At 39.8% G+C, this 16278-nt stretch overlaps 3 protein-coding genes across 3 annotated transcripts; all 3 read right to left on the bottom strand.

Moving 5' to 3' along the window:
• Nucleotides 1-220: 220 nt before the first annotated feature.
• hyal2b (hyaluronidase 2b) lies at nucleotides 221-2869 on the bottom strand. The gene is made up of 4 exons (XM_079578937.1): nucleotides 2650-2869; nucleotides 1386-2328; nucleotides 1231-1320; nucleotides 221-1158 (listed from the first exon to the last, which is right to left on the bottom strand). Exons 2-4 carry the CDS (start codon nucleotides 2304-2306, stop codon nucleotides 769-771), a joined length of 1401 nt encoding a protein of 466 aa, XP_079435063.1. The 5' UTR covers nucleotides 2307-2328; nucleotides 2650-2869; the 3' UTR covers nucleotides 221-768.
• Nucleotides 2870-3700: 831 nt separating this feature from the next.
• Nucleotides 3701-5730, bottom strand: tusc2b (tumor suppressor 2, mitochondrial calcium regulator b). The gene is made up of 4 exons (XM_079579508.1): nucleotides 5583-5730; nucleotides 4883-5129; nucleotides 4521-4641; nucleotides 3701-4447 (listed from the first exon to the last, which is right to left on the bottom strand). The coding sequence occupies exons 2-4, from the start codon at nucleotides 5029-5031 to the stop codon at nucleotides 4382-4384; spliced, it is 336 nt and encodes a 111-aa protein (XP_079435634.1). The 5' UTR covers nucleotides 5032-5129; nucleotides 5583-5730; the 3' UTR covers nucleotides 3701-4381.
• An 84-nt stretch (nucleotides 5731-5814) lies between these two features.
• On the bottom strand, nucleotides 5815-11999 carry rassf1 (Ras association domain family member 1). Its single transcript, XM_079579507.1, has 6 exons — nucleotides 11636-11999; nucleotides 9625-9743; nucleotides 8986-9090; nucleotides 6425-6713; nucleotides 6242-6357; nucleotides 5815-6160 (listed from the first exon to the last, which is right to left on the bottom strand). The coding sequence occupies exons 1-6, from the start codon at nucleotides 11931-11933 to the stop codon at nucleotides 6011-6013; spliced, it is 1077 nt and encodes a 358-aa protein (XP_079435633.1). The 5' UTR covers nucleotides 11934-11999; the 3' UTR covers nucleotides 5815-6010.
• Between the last annotated feature and the right edge of the window lie 4279 nt (nucleotides 12000-16278).

Below are 16278 nucleotides of genomic sequence, written 5' to 3'. Positions count from 1 at the left end.
ATAACTGTACCTGGAGGCAATTTCACAGACAGGCTTATTTGCTACAGCAAGAGCACCTTTGGTTATATAAAATACACACATCATAAATGTTCAAAATTCCCATTTGTGTTAAGGCCAACAGAGATTAAACTTCTGTAAAAGCACACACGCACACGCACACGCACACGCACACGCACACACACACACTACATGACACCAAATAAACATAAGGCTTACGTCACAAGGCAAGGTCCAGCGCAACCAAATATTAAAGTGCAGATCATCTAGAATATGTTTTTATAAAGTACAATACTGAGATGACTGAAATTTACGAGGAAAAGGTACGAGGCCATTGTTTTCAACAGTATGTATAATTTCCAAAACATTTTAAGAACAGATTTCAAATGAACCATTCAGAATATTATATCCTATATAGCTACCAAAAACACAAGAGAAGAAAATTACATAAATTACCTCATTAAAATTATAGTATAAAAAAGAAATGTATGTAAACAGAGAGAGATTTTGACAGGACTATGAAACATGATGACTTAAACAAATATGAAAAGTTAGGAAAGCCAATTTGACACAGGTAATTAACAAATCTCACATACATGGTTTGCCTGTTGTATCCTTTCAGCGTGTACAGTATCGTAACCAATACCTCATTCAAAATATTATTTATCCAACTGGAATGCTGCAGTTATTCCAATCGTTTTTATCCAATTCTTGTGATGACTAATGTCTACACTTAAGGAAACATTGCTTGAGAAATCTTTTGAAATGTGCTCAGTGCAGCAGAGTTAGGAGTCCGAGAGGGAGCAGGAGGCTAATGTGCCAGGCCCCCATCACAGAGGAGGCTTTATTCTGTCCTCGCTCTCTCCGAGCACAGCCCTCGCCCTGGTACCCAGTGTAGCACTGGCACTGGAAATGGGTGCGGAAGAACGTGAGGTCAGACTTTCCTGCTGCTCCTCTCACCTTTAATTTTCCGTTCTGGCTGACGATGCTGTGGCTCGAGGGGCTGAGGTGCAGATACACGTCCTTGTCCGGGATTTTTCGAAGGCAACGACCATGGAACTTACACAGGGTCTCGCTGCACAGTTCCACTGCTGTAGACACATTCAGAAGGTAGCGCCCCAATGAGCCTTTAAGATACTCATTTAGGCTAGAGCAGCTTGCCTGGGTAACATAAAAAATGTAAGTACTACAGAAAGGAAAAATGTTAATACAGCATAGGTATAAGGCTCTTACTGCGTTGCTGGCATAAGATGTATCTCCCCAGAATATTACACCAGCTGCTCCCAATGCCACACTTTCTCCAATAGTGGAGACCAGATCCATCTACAACAGTTTCATACAGAAATTAACTTTTGCTTCATACATTAATCAAGATTAAACTTCCTCACCTCAGAGAGTGGGGTCTTCTGACTGGTGTAAGTTGGCCTGGTATAAACAAAAACTGGGCGTGTTGTGCCCTCTCCAACAGACGCCACACGCATCGCCTCCTTCACTCGATTTTGGACAAAGAGACGCCCATGCAAGGTGGAGCGCAGGGCAGAGTCCATGTAAATGGAGGGGTAAAGTGCAGTGCATTGCTTCCACAACCAGTTGAGCTGGTCATTTCGGGTCAGCTCCAGAATGGGACAGTGCCCAGTGTAGTTGCCCAGGCCATCCTTATAGTTATGGTTGTAACAGTCTGGAAATAAATAGAAGCCCCACAGTTGATTGGGCCTGAGGTTTTTGGCATATTTCAGAGTCTCAAGCATGAATCTACGAGCTGACAGTTCAAACTCCTGTTGAGCGACTTTATCCACTTGTTCAGGGCTCCATGTTGGATTCTTTGTTGCGACCATTTCTCGAGACTTATTTCTATAAACATCTTTAATATTCCAGTTTCTGATCCACAGGGGCCGCCACTCCTCCCAATCAATAACAGCCAGCCCTCTTGCGTCCGACTCCCGTATGTATTTCTGCACCCCTTCAGGCATCTTTTCATGATGTTCGGTGAGGCTGACCAGTTGCGGGAGCCCACCATTGACTGCAGATCCACCCGGCTCATAGTAGGGATACAAACCCAAACGTTCCTTGTAAAAAATGGTGAGATTTTGCCGAACAAAGCCTTCATTTGGAGATGCAACAATATCAAACTGATCCAGGGACAGCCTTACACCGTGTCGTGGGGTACAGTCCTCTGTGGGAGCATTCCAGACAAGAAGAAGAGGCTTCTTGGAGTATAATGGCCATCTTGTCTGCTTTGTGTCAACTGAGCACAGGACAATGGCCCATGGACAAAACAGAAGGGCCACAATGGTGAGAAATGGCTCCATGAAGGCTCCCGGTGTCCCTCCTCTATAAGACATTGATAATATGGTTAAAAATAACACTTTTCAATCATAGCCAGGAATTGTTTTATTCAGTTTTTCCAATATCCATACTAAGCAGTGAATGGTTACATTTTCTTTCATGTAATATGTAATGGCTGTTTTAAGGAAGTAAGATGAAAGGAATGAAGGAACCCAACAATGTGACACAAACAGTATCACAAGTAAATAATACTAAGAATTATTCTAGTTTTTGTTGTTGTAAGTTTTTCTTTTAACATAGCTAACACCAAGTAACTTTTTTTTCATACATCCATGGCTAACACGTTGTTCTTCTTCCTTGACTAACCTGGTCCGTGTCCGTAGTGGTGGCACAAGCTTCTTCAAACAACCTGAAGATCGACAAATAATTCATATGGGATGCCTGACTTTTCCACTGCACTGCCATGGGATTAAAAAGTATAAAAACAGTCAAATCATACTAGAGATTTGACGTGCGTTAAAGGTTGTGTTAGAAGGTAAGACAACAATAATGTACGCCTTGCAAAAATAACGGGAAACGTGAAGCAAACGGTCCAGTTCATTTCCGGGTGTGGGCGGGTGGGCGTTTTTAGACTATTTTCCTTTTTCTTTTACACAGTAGTTCTTTGAATAGTTATACGTTCCTCCTACAATATACTTTTATTTTGTGTTCTCGAAAATATTTAGATTTTCCTTGCACCTTTTTGTCAACGTAGTTAACCAAATTACAACCACCCCTGGACCCATCCATCCAAAGATGGACTGACCCACAATTCTGTCATTTCATTTAAATGTAACCTTTTACATAAGTGAGAGCTCGATTATGCTAATAAACAAACATTACATAAGAATTTGTGAGTTTTAGAGGCAAATTACCACTCAAATAAATTTGACATAATGTAGAAACAGTTCTTAATCTTACCAGTTTCTGTAGGCTATATTTTCTTTACAGTGATGTCGTCGAAACTTGGTATCTGTATCCGATCCCACCTCCTAACCAGAATTGTGAGCTCATTTTCTTTAGTAGCCTATTTCTATTCCTCTTACTCGGAAATATGACAGCTTCTATTGCACAAGCACTAAAGCGGTTGAAAAGAGAAATACTAGTACCATCTCTGCAGGAAGTGCATACGCTCACCAGCTCACATTAAAGCACTTATCACTTAGATTAAAGTCCAATTTACTCACATCTCTCCTGTACCAGAACGTGCAAGTAGAACGTGCAAGTAGGTAGGGATTTTTGACTAGCTCATTGGATATGGATTCCACCACGACACTCACAAATCGCACATTCATAAAGGTTTAATAAAAGCTAGTGTAGTAGCCTAATCAATCCTCCAATTCAATGGCACCGATGTAAAAACGACACTCACACTTCAGTGTTTCATAAATGTAATTTAAAAAAGAATAAATTAAAACGTGAAACAACATATGCTTAAGCAGCAAATTAAAAAAAACAAGATCTCACATTTGACTGACACTGGTTGTTTACATTTTCTGTAAGTTTACACTGGTCAAACTAAAACGGCTCAACTCCATTCATTTAGCATCACATTAGTCCACTGTGTGAACCAGTGATTGTCAAGTCCCAAAGCTTTTATCAAGCAGATTCGATTTCCATCATGCATAATAAAATAATTAAAAATGTGACCATAATCTAGTGTACCGTACTTTCCAACTTAATCAGCCTTGGCAGATTTCATTCTTTCTGAAGGGCATGTTTGGTGAATGCTACGAGAAACAAAACTGCCATCCAAGTTAAAGAATTCATCTGCACCCCTGGCTCTGCACAAACCTGCGCACCAGCTATGAAATATCTGTACACTGAAGACACTTTCTTTGCCTACTTGGCACATTTAAGGTTTGTCACTGGTGACCTATGGTGTGTCTAATAGCACACAAGTCAAAATAGATCACATGCAGAGGCTTAAAACACAGCATCGGCCTTTCTGCATAGGGGCTTCAGAATTGTCAGGATATCATGATTTTCAAAAGGTGGTCAGGCTTCTTCAGTGGACCACAGGACGGCGTTGACACAGTAGCTCTTCCAAGACTCCTTGTCAAGCTTCACAAATGACAATTGGGAAATCTACATGAATGCATGGATGTTCCAACTTTATAATTCCCTGCAGATCACACAAAAGACAGTTAATAACAACAAAAATACAGGGGGAAATCCTTGTAAAAATATATCTGTACCTGAGGCGTGAGATTCTTTTGAATTCGTTTGAGCTTGGCTTTTTTTCTACCATTTTTTGTCACAACTGTCTCTTCATAAAACTCATGAGCCAAGTCTCCATCTTCATCAAAAAACATAGAGCTGGTGCAGAGCCAGAAAGAAAACCGTGAGTTATTCATGATTAGTGGGAACCAACCAACATCAGCCAAATTGTTACAAAAAAGTTTTGAAATTCCATATCTATACATCTACTCCCTAGACCCACAAACAAGCATTACCTGTGTCAAATGCTATTAAAAGGCTATGCATTTTGCAATGGTTGGAAATAAACATCTTGATGGCAGAAATGATATTAAGCAATAATAGTGAAAGTTGGACATACCTTCGTCTAGTAAATACAAAAGGCGTTGCACCTTGAAAACTTTTAAATCTTGACAATGTTTGTTCATTGCCGTCTTTGGCTGGATCATCACTACTGCTTGAACCAGAAAAGGGCCAAAATCCCTTGGATTTAGAGCCACTACCCCCCATCTTCAGCTGCAGCACATTATTCTCCTGGTTAGCAAACTGCTGAGGTCGTGCTACAGTCTTACTGCACCAATGAAACCCAGGCTTTTAGGAAATCACACCTTGAAAAAGACACACAAAAAAGAGGTTAGCTCAGCTGACACGTTTTATTTCCTCAAAAAGAATTCGATCAAAGCATGATTATACAATACACAAAGTTAAGATTCTAGAAAGACTAATCGTCCTGAAGTTGAGTCAGCTTCTTACAACAGTGTTCACAATAAATCTTTGGGCTAAACCTGTCACATCTGTGATGACGAGCTAAAAATGATTTGTGAAAGAGGCATCCGAGGCACGTGTATTTTACGAAAACCCCAAATAGAGCTGCAGGCGTGTCTTTGTGGTTTGATGACCCCAATGCTTACGAGATGGCACGTCCGAGGAGCTAACGTTGGCCAAAGACAGCTAGCTCTGTGCTGCTAGCATTAGCGAGTGTTGCAGTAAACTGTAAATACACTTCTGTAACTGGCGTTTTTAAGAGCTAATGACAACCCAGGATAAAAACAAATACTTACATTTAAATAGGTTAGATGGAAACAGACGCTAGCAGCTGTCACCTAACATAAAGACAGTACTTCTATGTGTTTATTTCGCTTGGTAGTGTGGGCTAAAGAGGATGCTAACGCTAGTGTGTCTTCTCTTCTGCTCTCTAAAGGGTGACAGCGGACAAACAGAGCGGCAGCGTCGTCTGGCGGACTGGAGGCGAAAGACACTTTTCCATCGTCATTTGGGTTTCTATTTTATTGTTATCAAAAGTTTTCAACATTACATTTGCATTAAACAGACTATAAAAACAACCTTATTTACATTGACATCGAGGCTACACAGTCTTTCCCGACTTACATGACTGACAGAAATGTGTTCAATATTAGCGTCAATGGCTCAGTTTGCATGAGAAAGGTCATGGGAAAAAGTATCCCCAAGAATTATTATATAAAATATATCACCCAAGGCTTTTGAACTTGGCTATGGCCTGCATCATCCTATCTCGGGCTAGAGCATAGCGCTTCACAATTTGCCGAACATACTCTTCTTCCTCACGCTGCAAGATTCTCAGAAAGTTGCACAATTCAGGAAAGCTGAAAGCATCCCACTGTACAGGAGGAACATATTTATGGCATTACATAAGAAAATTAATAAGACAATAATAATTACTGAAACATAAATAGCTTACATTGACATCACCAGTCTCATTCTCTTTTAAAACCAGACTTAGGACCTTTTCACTGGGACCAGCACACAGACGTAGGTATAGGGGCTGCTCGTCCTGAGACAGTTTCCTCATGTACACTAAAACAAATGGTAATCCATCAAAATCACAGCATTATTGCAGTCATTTGTAAAATTGTATCCATACCCTGATTTTGTCTCTCACTGCGTTCAAACAAGGCGAACTTTGCAGGGTTGTCCACCACAGTGAACTTGTTGAGCAAAGCTACTATGACTTCTTGGACCTGTGTTTGAGAACTTATGTGGAGATGTTTAGCTGTGTCTTTGGGGAGGTAGAATGACGTTCGCCGCCTCATCCTATTGTCCCATTGACCATCGTGTTGATGTGAGCCAAGACTCTGAGGAGGGGGCAATGAGATGGGACGAACTAACTGAAAGTGCACCTTGATAAAACCAGTGTATGAGCCATCTTGTTGCTGGAAAGCACAGAGTTAAGGAAAAGTATTATACAAAAATGTACAAATGCACAAATGATTGAAAGTAAAAAAAAAACTCTGGGCATGGGCACGCAACTCTGACTCAAGACTTTTTATTTTAGGGGGAAAAAATATTCCAACCCACTTTTTGGGTTGACAGAACAGAATAGAAGGTAGAAATTCAGTCATTTTTTTCCATTCTAGCTCATCCCTAACTCCAACATTATTTTTGTTTTTGTTTTTCTAGCAAAAGTGCAACAACTGCACAACATTGCCTTCAGGCAACAAACTGAAAAAGCTAAGTTTTAGTAAATAAATACAAACAAAAAACATATGTAAGCAATCTAATTTGCTTCTTGGCATATTCATGCACATATTTATTTGATCAGGTTATTCCAATTCAAACCTGTAGTAAAGTGATACTGTGGTGTGAAAGAGTAAGTACTGTATAAGTTTATAATGTTACCAGACATGTTTCTGTCCATTGAAATCAGGGGCTGAAGTAGGTAGGAGTGTTTGTGTAGGGGGTGGAACAGTCCTTTCAGGAAGAAAATTCACAGCTGACACAAGTGCCAGATAACGGTAACATAACTACAGTGGTGAAAAAAGCAAGTACACCATGTGGAATTCCTCACATTTCTGCCTAAATTGGTCACTCAATGTGGTCTGATCTTCATCAAAATCATAAGAATGAATAAATAGTGCCTGCTTTAACTAATACCACCCAAACATTTACATTTTATCATATTTTTATTGGCCACAACATGTAAACATTCACAGGAGAGAGAGGAATAAGTAAGTACACCGCCTGAATCTCACTGAATATCAGCAGTTTTGTAAAGACGAATGGTCCAAGATTCATCCTGATCGTTGTGAGCGTCTAATCTGCAACTACAGAAAAACAGTCATTGCTGCAAAAGAAGGATCAGCCAGATATTTAATACAGGGGTTCACTTACTTATTCCATGCTGTTGTGAATGTCTCTAGTTTTTCTGCAAATAAACTTGTGAATTCCTTTTTCTATTGTTGATAGCTCGATGTCCAGGCCCTGAGGCAACAAAACAGCCCCACACCACGAAGCTTCTGCAGTCCACGGAATATTTCAGTCCAGTCCAGTCGTGCAGTGGAGCATCCAAGAGCTCTTTCGCAAACCAAAGTTAAAAAGTTTGGGAGGAACACACAACGTCATGTGCGGAGGACAAATGGAACAGTACACCAACATAATTTTGCAGAAAAACCTGAGACATTTACAACAGCATATGAAAAAGTAAGTGAACACCTGCATTAAATACGGAGCTGGCTGATCCTTCTTTTGCAGCAATAATTGCTTTTCTGTATTTGCAGATTAGACGCTCACAACGATCAGGATGAATCTTGGACCATTCGTCTTTACAAAAGTGCTGATATTCAGTGAGATTCAGGCGGTGTACTTACTTATTCAACGCTCTCCTATGAATGTTTACATGTTGTGGCCAATAAAAATATATATATATTGGACAGAAACATGTCTGGTAACATTATATTTAAAAAAAAAATGTTTAAAAGAGCCAAAAGGGTGGTTTGTTGCCTGAGGGTAACATTATGCCATAAGAACCATGAGCAAATACCAGTTCTATTCTTACAATATATCCTTTACCTTCTCGCTATGTCATTATATATATATATATATATATATATATATATATATATATATATATATATATATATATATATATATATATATATATATATATTTACATGTCAACTTTTCTACCCCAACTTCTGTTTGAGAGACTGCAACTTCATTGGTATAAAACTTGTATTTAAGGAATAGGCCACCGTTTTTCCTTACTGGGATATGTTCTTCCACGTTTCCTCTATTTAAATATGGTTACGTGAGTAGTTTCATGATCCAAGTATTATACACAAAATTAGACATGTCACTTTTCTAAGCGGAATATCGTCCGTGCAGTAATATCTTCACTTTACGTCGAAGTGCTCCTAAGGTGTTATTACACCTTACAATATAGTACCCCGTTTTATCCGCTTAGAAAATCGACACGTTTGATTTTTGGATCCATAGAGGAGAGGAGGAGAGGCTAAATGCTAACAACATCTTAGGTCTTTTACGTGACTGAGCGCAGACAGGTACGCATCAACTTGTCTAAGCTCAGGTAAGAACAAATCTCAGAATGCAAAAACAGTTGCCCATTCCTTTAAGTTACCAGTAGTATTGTCTTATCCATTGTTTGAAAAACATGAAAAACCCATCATATGCACTTGGAGAACTTACTATAACCATGCGTAGATTGTTGTTGGTTTGAGAATTATACTCTATAATCTTTTGATGAATCTCTGCATGGCTTAAATCCTTTTTACCCCTTTCAATATGTTCATCCTAAAAATAAAATCAGATTGTGAGTAAAAAACAAAACAATACTTACAATGTAACATGAATCGTCTCTCTATATGACATGAACATGATGTAGGTATAAGCTTAAACTGTAAATACCTCAATACCTCCTACCTAAGCCAAATTTATTCTAAATCCCAGGCAAATCAATCTTTATGCTTCCCATTATGAATAAATGTAAATCACAAATAACAATAGGATATCTCTCTCATCTGACATTATCAGTCCAAACTCATCTTTAATAATAGTAACAATAGCACATTTTATTTGTAATGCACTTTATATTTGACACCAAATCTCAAAGTGCTATCTTTAGATCTTTACTGACTCCTCTCATAAATAACAATTAAGTTTCAAAGATAATGCATTTGTTATTGTTGGTTTAAGTGGCACTCAATTCTCCCCAAGGATTTCTCCAATGCCAATCTTTGCCTTGTCACTTTCATTGAGGAGGCAATAGAGTATAAGGCACATTTTAACTATTTAATAAATACAATAGAATGATTTTGTTTTTCTTACCACATTTGTCTCAAAGCAGTCACTTGGTGAGCCAGGCTTGTCAGGGAGTGGTCCCCCGTCTGTGCAGCAGTCCAGCTGGATGAATGGGCGACAGCGGTAGTGACATGTGTAGCTGCATTCTGCGACATAGTGACAAACAGGAGTCGCCGGTGAGGCAAGCATGTTTCAAAATCTTTGTCAAAAGTTTTTTTTTTTTATTAAACTGTGTTTGACATCAATGCATTTAGTTCCAACAAATCTGCTGTTTGAAGGTTTGTAGTCAAACTCAACAGTATTTAACACTGGAAGAAGAAATTTACTTGCATTCAGTTTTGGAGAATATTAATTCCATACCTCACTTAAGTGTCTTCTGACATTATATGACTGACTGTTTTTGAATCATGAAAGGGAAAAAAAAACTCATGGTAAGATAGGCAAGGCAGACAGACTTTATTCAAATAAGGTGAATAAATGATCATAAAGTTACAATTATACAGCACTTTTGGGGAATCAAGAGTTCTTTTATATGGCCATACCGCCTATGCTATGCCCAATACCGTCAGACCTTGGAAGCTATGCAGGGAAGGGCCTGGTCGGTACTTGGATGGGAGACCGTTTGGGAACACCAGGAAGCCTAGCGAATGTAATGCGTGAGTGAGTGTGTGGTGGTGGTCGGAGGGGCTGATGGCGCAGACTGTTGCCTCGCTTCCATCAGTCTACCCCAGGGCAGCTGTGGCTATTGATGGAGAATATTAACTCTATAATTCTCCATCAGCTATAATAGTAGCTTACCTGTATGGAGTATGGAGTGAATGTATGGAATGAATGAATAGTGAATGATGTAAAGCGTCTTTGAGTGTCCAGAAAAGCGCTATATAAAACCAATGCATTATTATTATCATTATTATTATTTTATGGCCATTCTGCCTTTGCTCTGCCCAAACCCAGATCTTGGAAGCTTAGAATGGAAGGGCCTGGTTGATACTTGGATGGGAGACCGTTTGGGAACACCAGGAAGCCTGGGTGAATGTAGTGAGTGAGTGAGTGAGTATGTTTGTATTTATTGGTTTATTTGGTAGGGACAGTGCAAGTTAATGAACAAGCCACACCGGACAAGCACTAACCGCTGTGCTACCGTGCCGCCATTGTGAGTGAGTGAGTGAGTGAGTGAGTGAGTGAGTGAGTGAGTGAGTGAGTGAGTGAGTGAGTGAGTGAGTGGTGGTGGTCAGAGCGGCGGACGGCACAGACTGGCTGCCTCGCTCCCGTCAGTCTACCCCAGGGCAGCTGTGGCTAGTAGCCTACCACCACAGAGTATGGCGCAAATGAATAATGACTACAGTGTAGCGCTTTGAGAAACTTGGCAACGTGGGCTTATAAAGCGCAATACAAGTGTAAGGCATTATTATTATTAGTAGTAGTATCAATTTATTTAGTAAGGACAGTGCATGTTAATAAAAAGTGACAGGATTGTGACCACCCCACATTGTAGTCATCTGTTCATTTTCATCCACTATCCTCTCACTCATACACCAGGGTATACAGAAAAGGGTGGAAAGTGTTTTGCCCAAGGACACAGTCAGTATGCACTGGCTGAAACTGCTGATTTTCAGATTTGTGGATAAATGCTTGGCGATGTAGTCACTGCTGTTCTATCAATTAAGACACACAGACCCCGGAGGCTCGACAAGTGAAGAGTCATGCTCAAGGACACAATGGTAGTGTGTATGGAAGCAGGGGACAGACATCTCTATTAACTCCATTGTGAGTGGCAGTATGGCACATGGTTGAACCCATAACCCCCGATAGCCTCTCCGCAGCCTGTTTGTGGTGTGAAATTTCCAGGGCATGTCACCATGACACTGGCCAGAACTTCCTACAGATTGCTATGCATACTCCCATATCTTAAATGTAGCCTCCTCTTTTACACAACAAGTTGGTTCATTTTGTTTATCACATTACATTTCTGCAAGCTTTCTTAAATATAGAATGATTTCAACAGAATCAGTTGAATAGATAACCAGAAAATACTTACTGCAGCACCGCAGACTCTGTTGTTTATAAAGCCCCCAGATGAACTCCCCACAAAGGTCGCACCAGGTGGGATGGGTCTGTCTGAATGTTTGAAACTTGTGTCCCAGTCCAGTCTTTTCTGGGAGCACACTCTCGATGCTGACTCTGTCCCCTACCAGGCGCACCACATGAGAGTAGCCATGCTGTCCAGAACTAGACAGAGCCGTGGATGCGGGTGTGTGGCTTGTCCCGAGAGCAGCTAGTTCAATTGGGTCAGTAACACTGAGGTCCTGGAGCTCAATCAACTCACATTTAGACATTTTAGACTGGACTCTTGCATCCGCATGTCAGCTGTGTATGGGTCATCCATGAGTTCCTGCGGGGTAGACACTGAGAATAGTGAAAGTGAATTTAGCACTCACACACAGCAGGTGAAAAAATGTTACCAGGTTAGTTTGCACTTGACAAACCAGAATAAGGGAGTACTTCTCTAGCCAAAGACTTACTGATATACTATTGACCTATAGAAAATAAAACTGAAGGGTTTACCAAGCTCTCCCTAGATTTCCCAATCATCTCATCAACAGAGACAGACAAGAATTAACTTGACACAAGTCACACAGTATCTCACTGTTATTCTTTATTTTGTGAGGATTTGTCTTTTTCATATTTCTTATAAAAAATAAAATGATAATAATCTACAGTAATAGAAGCTGTCTTGACTTCATCAAATAGTTCAGTGACATGAGGGGAACATCATGACAATCTGAAAACATAGACTATGAGAAGAAGAAGAAGAAGAAGAAGAAGAAGAAGAAGAAGAAGAAGAAGAAGAAGAAGAAGAAGAAGAAGGAGAAGAAGAAGAAGAAGAAGAAGAAGAGGGAGAAGGAGAAGAAGGAGAAGAAGAGGGAGAAGGAGAAGAAGGAGAAGAAGAAGAAGAAGGAGAAGAAGAAAAAGAAGAAGAAGAAGAAAAAGAAGAAGAAAAAAAGAAAAAGTAGAAGAAGAAAAAGAAAAAGAAGAAGAAAAGGAAGAAGAAGAAGAAGAATGAGAAGAAGAAGCAGAAGAAGGAGAAGAAGAAGCAGAAGAAGAAGACGAAGAAGAAGAAGAAGAAGAAGAAGAAGAAGAAGGAGAAGAAGAAGCAGAAGAAGAAGAAGAAGAGGGAGAAGGAGAAGAAGGAGAAGAAGAAGGAGAAGAAGAAGAAGAAGAAGAAGAAGAAGAAGGAGAAGAAGAAGAAGAAGGAGAAGGAGAAGAAGAAAAAGAAGAAGAAGAAGAAGAAGAGCTTTATTTCTATAGCGCCTTCCACAGACCGTTTTAATAGAAAATATGTTGTCAATATTTAAATACATTTATCTTAGAAACCAATAAACCACCAAGATTATGCCCATTTATTCCTTCGTGTTGATACCATTTGATGTCCTGAATTTTAGTTTTGTGACAGGTGCATTACAAAACCTAGAGTTACACTGTGCTAAGAGAGCGCCATTGTTTGTGACTTGAATTTGAACAACCCGGCAGGACTATTTGCCAAGTGGGTCACGGCACCGCGAAATTGTGCGCAGGGCAACGACCATTGTACGAGAACCACCATCAAGCAAAGATAATGCCCTAGGAAAAAAAATCCAAATAGTTGTCATTATTAAAGTTGGCCATAAAAGACTCTGGACACGGTAACCGCTCCTAACGGGACGGGGTCCACAGGTCAAGTGCGTAGCCTAAATAGGAGGTCCCACCAACGAGCGTGTAGGTACCGCCCAACAAAAACCTCCTCACGAACAATCAAAAACACCCTACCTTGCCGTTCTTTTGCAGTTCATCGCAGAGCAGCTGATCGCTGAGCGTGAATGTGCAGGATGGCACCGTGGAGTCGCTCGCTGCTCGCACGGGAGTTTGCGCATGCACTTTGCGAGTGCGGATTATCGCTAATCCTCTGTGAACCGTCCCAGGGAGACATCAAAACGGAAAACCCTCCGGTCCCCACACGCCCACTTGTGTGTTTGAGGATAGGAAAGAGTGATAATGGCACATGTAAGACACTTTGCAATTATTATTATTTTTGCCCATGTGGGTAATAATAAAACAGACCCTCCTCCTCCTCCTCCTCCGCGCGCTGTGCCATCCTTACGCACTATGCAGTATATGGACTGCGATGTGTTGTTCCTAGGATATATGCTATACTCCTGTGCATGACCACCCACAGGCTCCAGCTCTGTCTGCCTGTCTGCCTGTCTGCCTGTCTGTCTGTCTGTCTGTCTGTCTGTCTGTCTGTCTGTCTGTCTGTCTGTCTGTCTGTCTGTCTGTCTGTCTGTCTGTTACAGGAGGCCATATTGACCAAAGATAGACCAAATATTCATTATTTACTCTATTTTTGGCACAAACATGAGAGCAGAGTATATGCTGTTTGTGATTTCCATCTCCCAGCAATACCTCGTGTAACAATCACAGATTTGGATGGAGTTGTTGGTAAGTAACCTAATTTAAATCATTAGGACACATTGTAATTGTAAAGGATTTGTGTTTTTTTTATAAAGGAATTTGACAATCACAGAAATGGACAGAGTTTTTGGTAAGTAACATAACTAAAACCAACTTTTCACTTCGCAATTGTGTGGGATTTTGGTGTTTTTTTAATAAAGGAGTTTGACAGTGCAGCCAACAGTATGGAGAATGAAAGCAGAGAAACAAAAAAAAGGCCCTAAATGAAAAAATGCTTTCACAGGCTGACTGCTGCCAATAAGATGAGTAGCCTATGCAGTCACAAGCCTGTTACAGAGTTATTGGAGCACAATAACCACTGAACAATCAACCACTCAGAGTCCATTCAGTGACAGACTGTGAGAGGAATGACATTGCAGACTTGGCTCATGTCAGAAATAAATCTTGATTTCAGAATGTTTTCCTTTTTTATTTTTTATACAACAGGAGCAGAACTCTTTCAACAAAATCAAAACTTTAAAATGATCAAAAATCACTACTATCAAAGCTGAAGTGAAGACCAAATGATTCTACAGGCATACAGGTTACAGTTTTTCATGCTAACTAAATGGCTCTATTTTGATTAGATTATGTAGCACATGGATGGTAACGACACAAATACACGCCACAGTATCAGCCCGTAATAAAAGCAAAAACATAGAGTCAATATCCTGACAAAGGCTTTAGCTACAGTGTTGCAGCTAACAGAGGCCCCCGAGGGGACCCCACTGGGAAACAACAAACACTGTATTTTTTTGTAAAAGTCATTCCAGCTTTAAACACTGCAAAAAGTAATCTAGAAATAATTTGAGTTGAGTTGGTAAGTAGGCAAAAATAATAATTTAAAAAAAGCCAATATGTTATAACAAAAAAAATCCATCCATCCATTCATTTGGATGTGTGCTCAAACACCTCCACCACATTAAGATGGCGGTTCCAGGGGGGGAATATCACGTTAAATGGTAAATGGTAAATGGTCTCAACTTATATAGCGCTTTTCCACCTACATTACTCAAAGCGCTTTACAGCAAGGATCCACTCACCCATTCACACTCTCATTCACACACCAATGTACGCAGACACTGGGGGCGATGTGGGTGAAGTGTCTTGCCCAAGGACACAACGACAGTGTACACTTTCAGGAGGTGGGATTCAAACCCCTGACCTTCCCGATCATGAGACGACCCGCTCTACCATCTGCACCACATTCGCCCCTAAACTTGAACTACATGATACATTTGAAAAAATAAAATAAAAATAATAATAAAGAAAAATCCCATAAGTCCACACAGTTTTAAGTCCACTAACAGATTATCATAATGTAGTGTAATAACTGAAACAAGGTCGTCTAAAATGTACCAGGTTGCACTAAATTAAATCTCCTGGGGAATTAAACCCTTCACCTCCCGCTGAGAATTTAAATGGACCCTTAAAATCCCAAAGACCTCATCATCTAGGAATCTTTAGTGTGTAAAGGTACCCCCCCACTGCCCCTCATAAAAAACAGCTACGTCCAATAATAACACACTTCTGATATAACATTTTATTGAACAGTTATATTAATGTTACAAACATTTTTGGTTAAAACAAAAACAAAAAAAATAATAAAAAAAGAAAAAACAAAAAGAGACACAAAAATGACTGAGGCAGCCCTTAGCAGCAGCACTTAAACAATGTTAAAGCATCAAGTCTTAATAGCTTTGGGGTTTGAAGAGGAACATATTGATTCTTTATATTGCATCATTTCGAGCAAGTAGAGTTTAAAAAGGGGATTTGTACCGGAAACATAAACATTAGGCTACATTTATGAATATGAAATTTTGCAAAAATAATACAAAGATTTATCACATAAAATTATTTTCGTTTAGAGCCACAGGGATTGTAAAAACCAAACAGCACATCAGAGTATGTAAGTGAAAAGTTAGACATAAGAAGATTTGAGGATCCGTAATCCACGTCAGCAGGAGGCGGGTCAATGCTGATGATAATCTTTCTACTTTTTCAGAATAAAAGCCGAAACATATTTCATGTTTATTCCCAGACTGTCAACATTTGTTTGAATTTTACTGGACACAAATAAAGCTATATAAAATACTTATATCATCATTATGTTTCCATTTGATAACACCGGAAGTGGCACTCTGTCAGCGGAACGGAAGACCTCACGTAATGCAAAACCAAGAAAACTACCGG

The sequence above is a fragment of the Gobius niger genome (genome assembly GCF_951799975.1).
Source record: "Gobius niger genome assembly, chromosome: 20".
Lineage (NCBI taxonomy): Eukaryota > Metazoa > Chordata > Actinopteri > Gobiiformes > Gobiidae > Gobius > Gobius niger.
The sequence above is the reverse complement of the archived record's forward strand: the minus strand, read 5'-3'. Positions and strand labels throughout refer to the sequence as shown.

Coding starts and splice junctions, on each gene's coding strand:
- rassf1 (XM_079579507.1), bottom strand. CDS start 11,933: ATGTCTAAATGTGAGTTGATTGAGCTCCAGGACCTCAGTGTTACTGAC. Junction 6,714..8,985: donor ACAATCTACGCATGGTTATA/GTAAGTTCTCCA, acceptor TGTGCTTTCCAG/CAACAAGATGGCTCATACAC. Junction 6,358..6,424: donor CAGTGAGAGACAAAATCAGG/GTATGGATACAA, acceptor CATTTGTTTTAG/TGTACATGAGGAAACTGTCT.
- tusc2b (XM_079579508.1), bottom strand. CDS start 5,031: ATGGGGGGTAGTGGCTCTAAATCCAAGGGATTTTGGCCCTTTTCTGGT. Junction 4,642..4,882: donor TTTGTATTTACTAGACGAAG/GTATGTCCAACT, acceptor GCTCTGCACCAG/CTCTATGTTTTTTGATGAAG. Junction 4,448..4,520: donor AAAAGAATCTCACGCCTCAG/GTACAGATATAT, acceptor TGTGATCTGCAG/GGAATTATAAAGTTGGAACA.
- hyal2b (XM_079578937.1), bottom strand. CDS start 2,306: ATGGAGCCATTTCTCACCATTGTGGCCCTTCTGTTTTGTCCATGGGCC. Junction 1,321..1,385: donor AGAAGACCCCACTCTCTGAG/GTGAGGAAGTTT, acceptor AAACTGTTGTAG/ATGGATCTGGTCTCCACTAT. Junction 1,159..1,230: donor CATCTTATGCCAGCAACGCA/GTAAGAGCCTTA, acceptor TATGTTACCCAG/GCAAGCTGCTCTAGCCTAAA.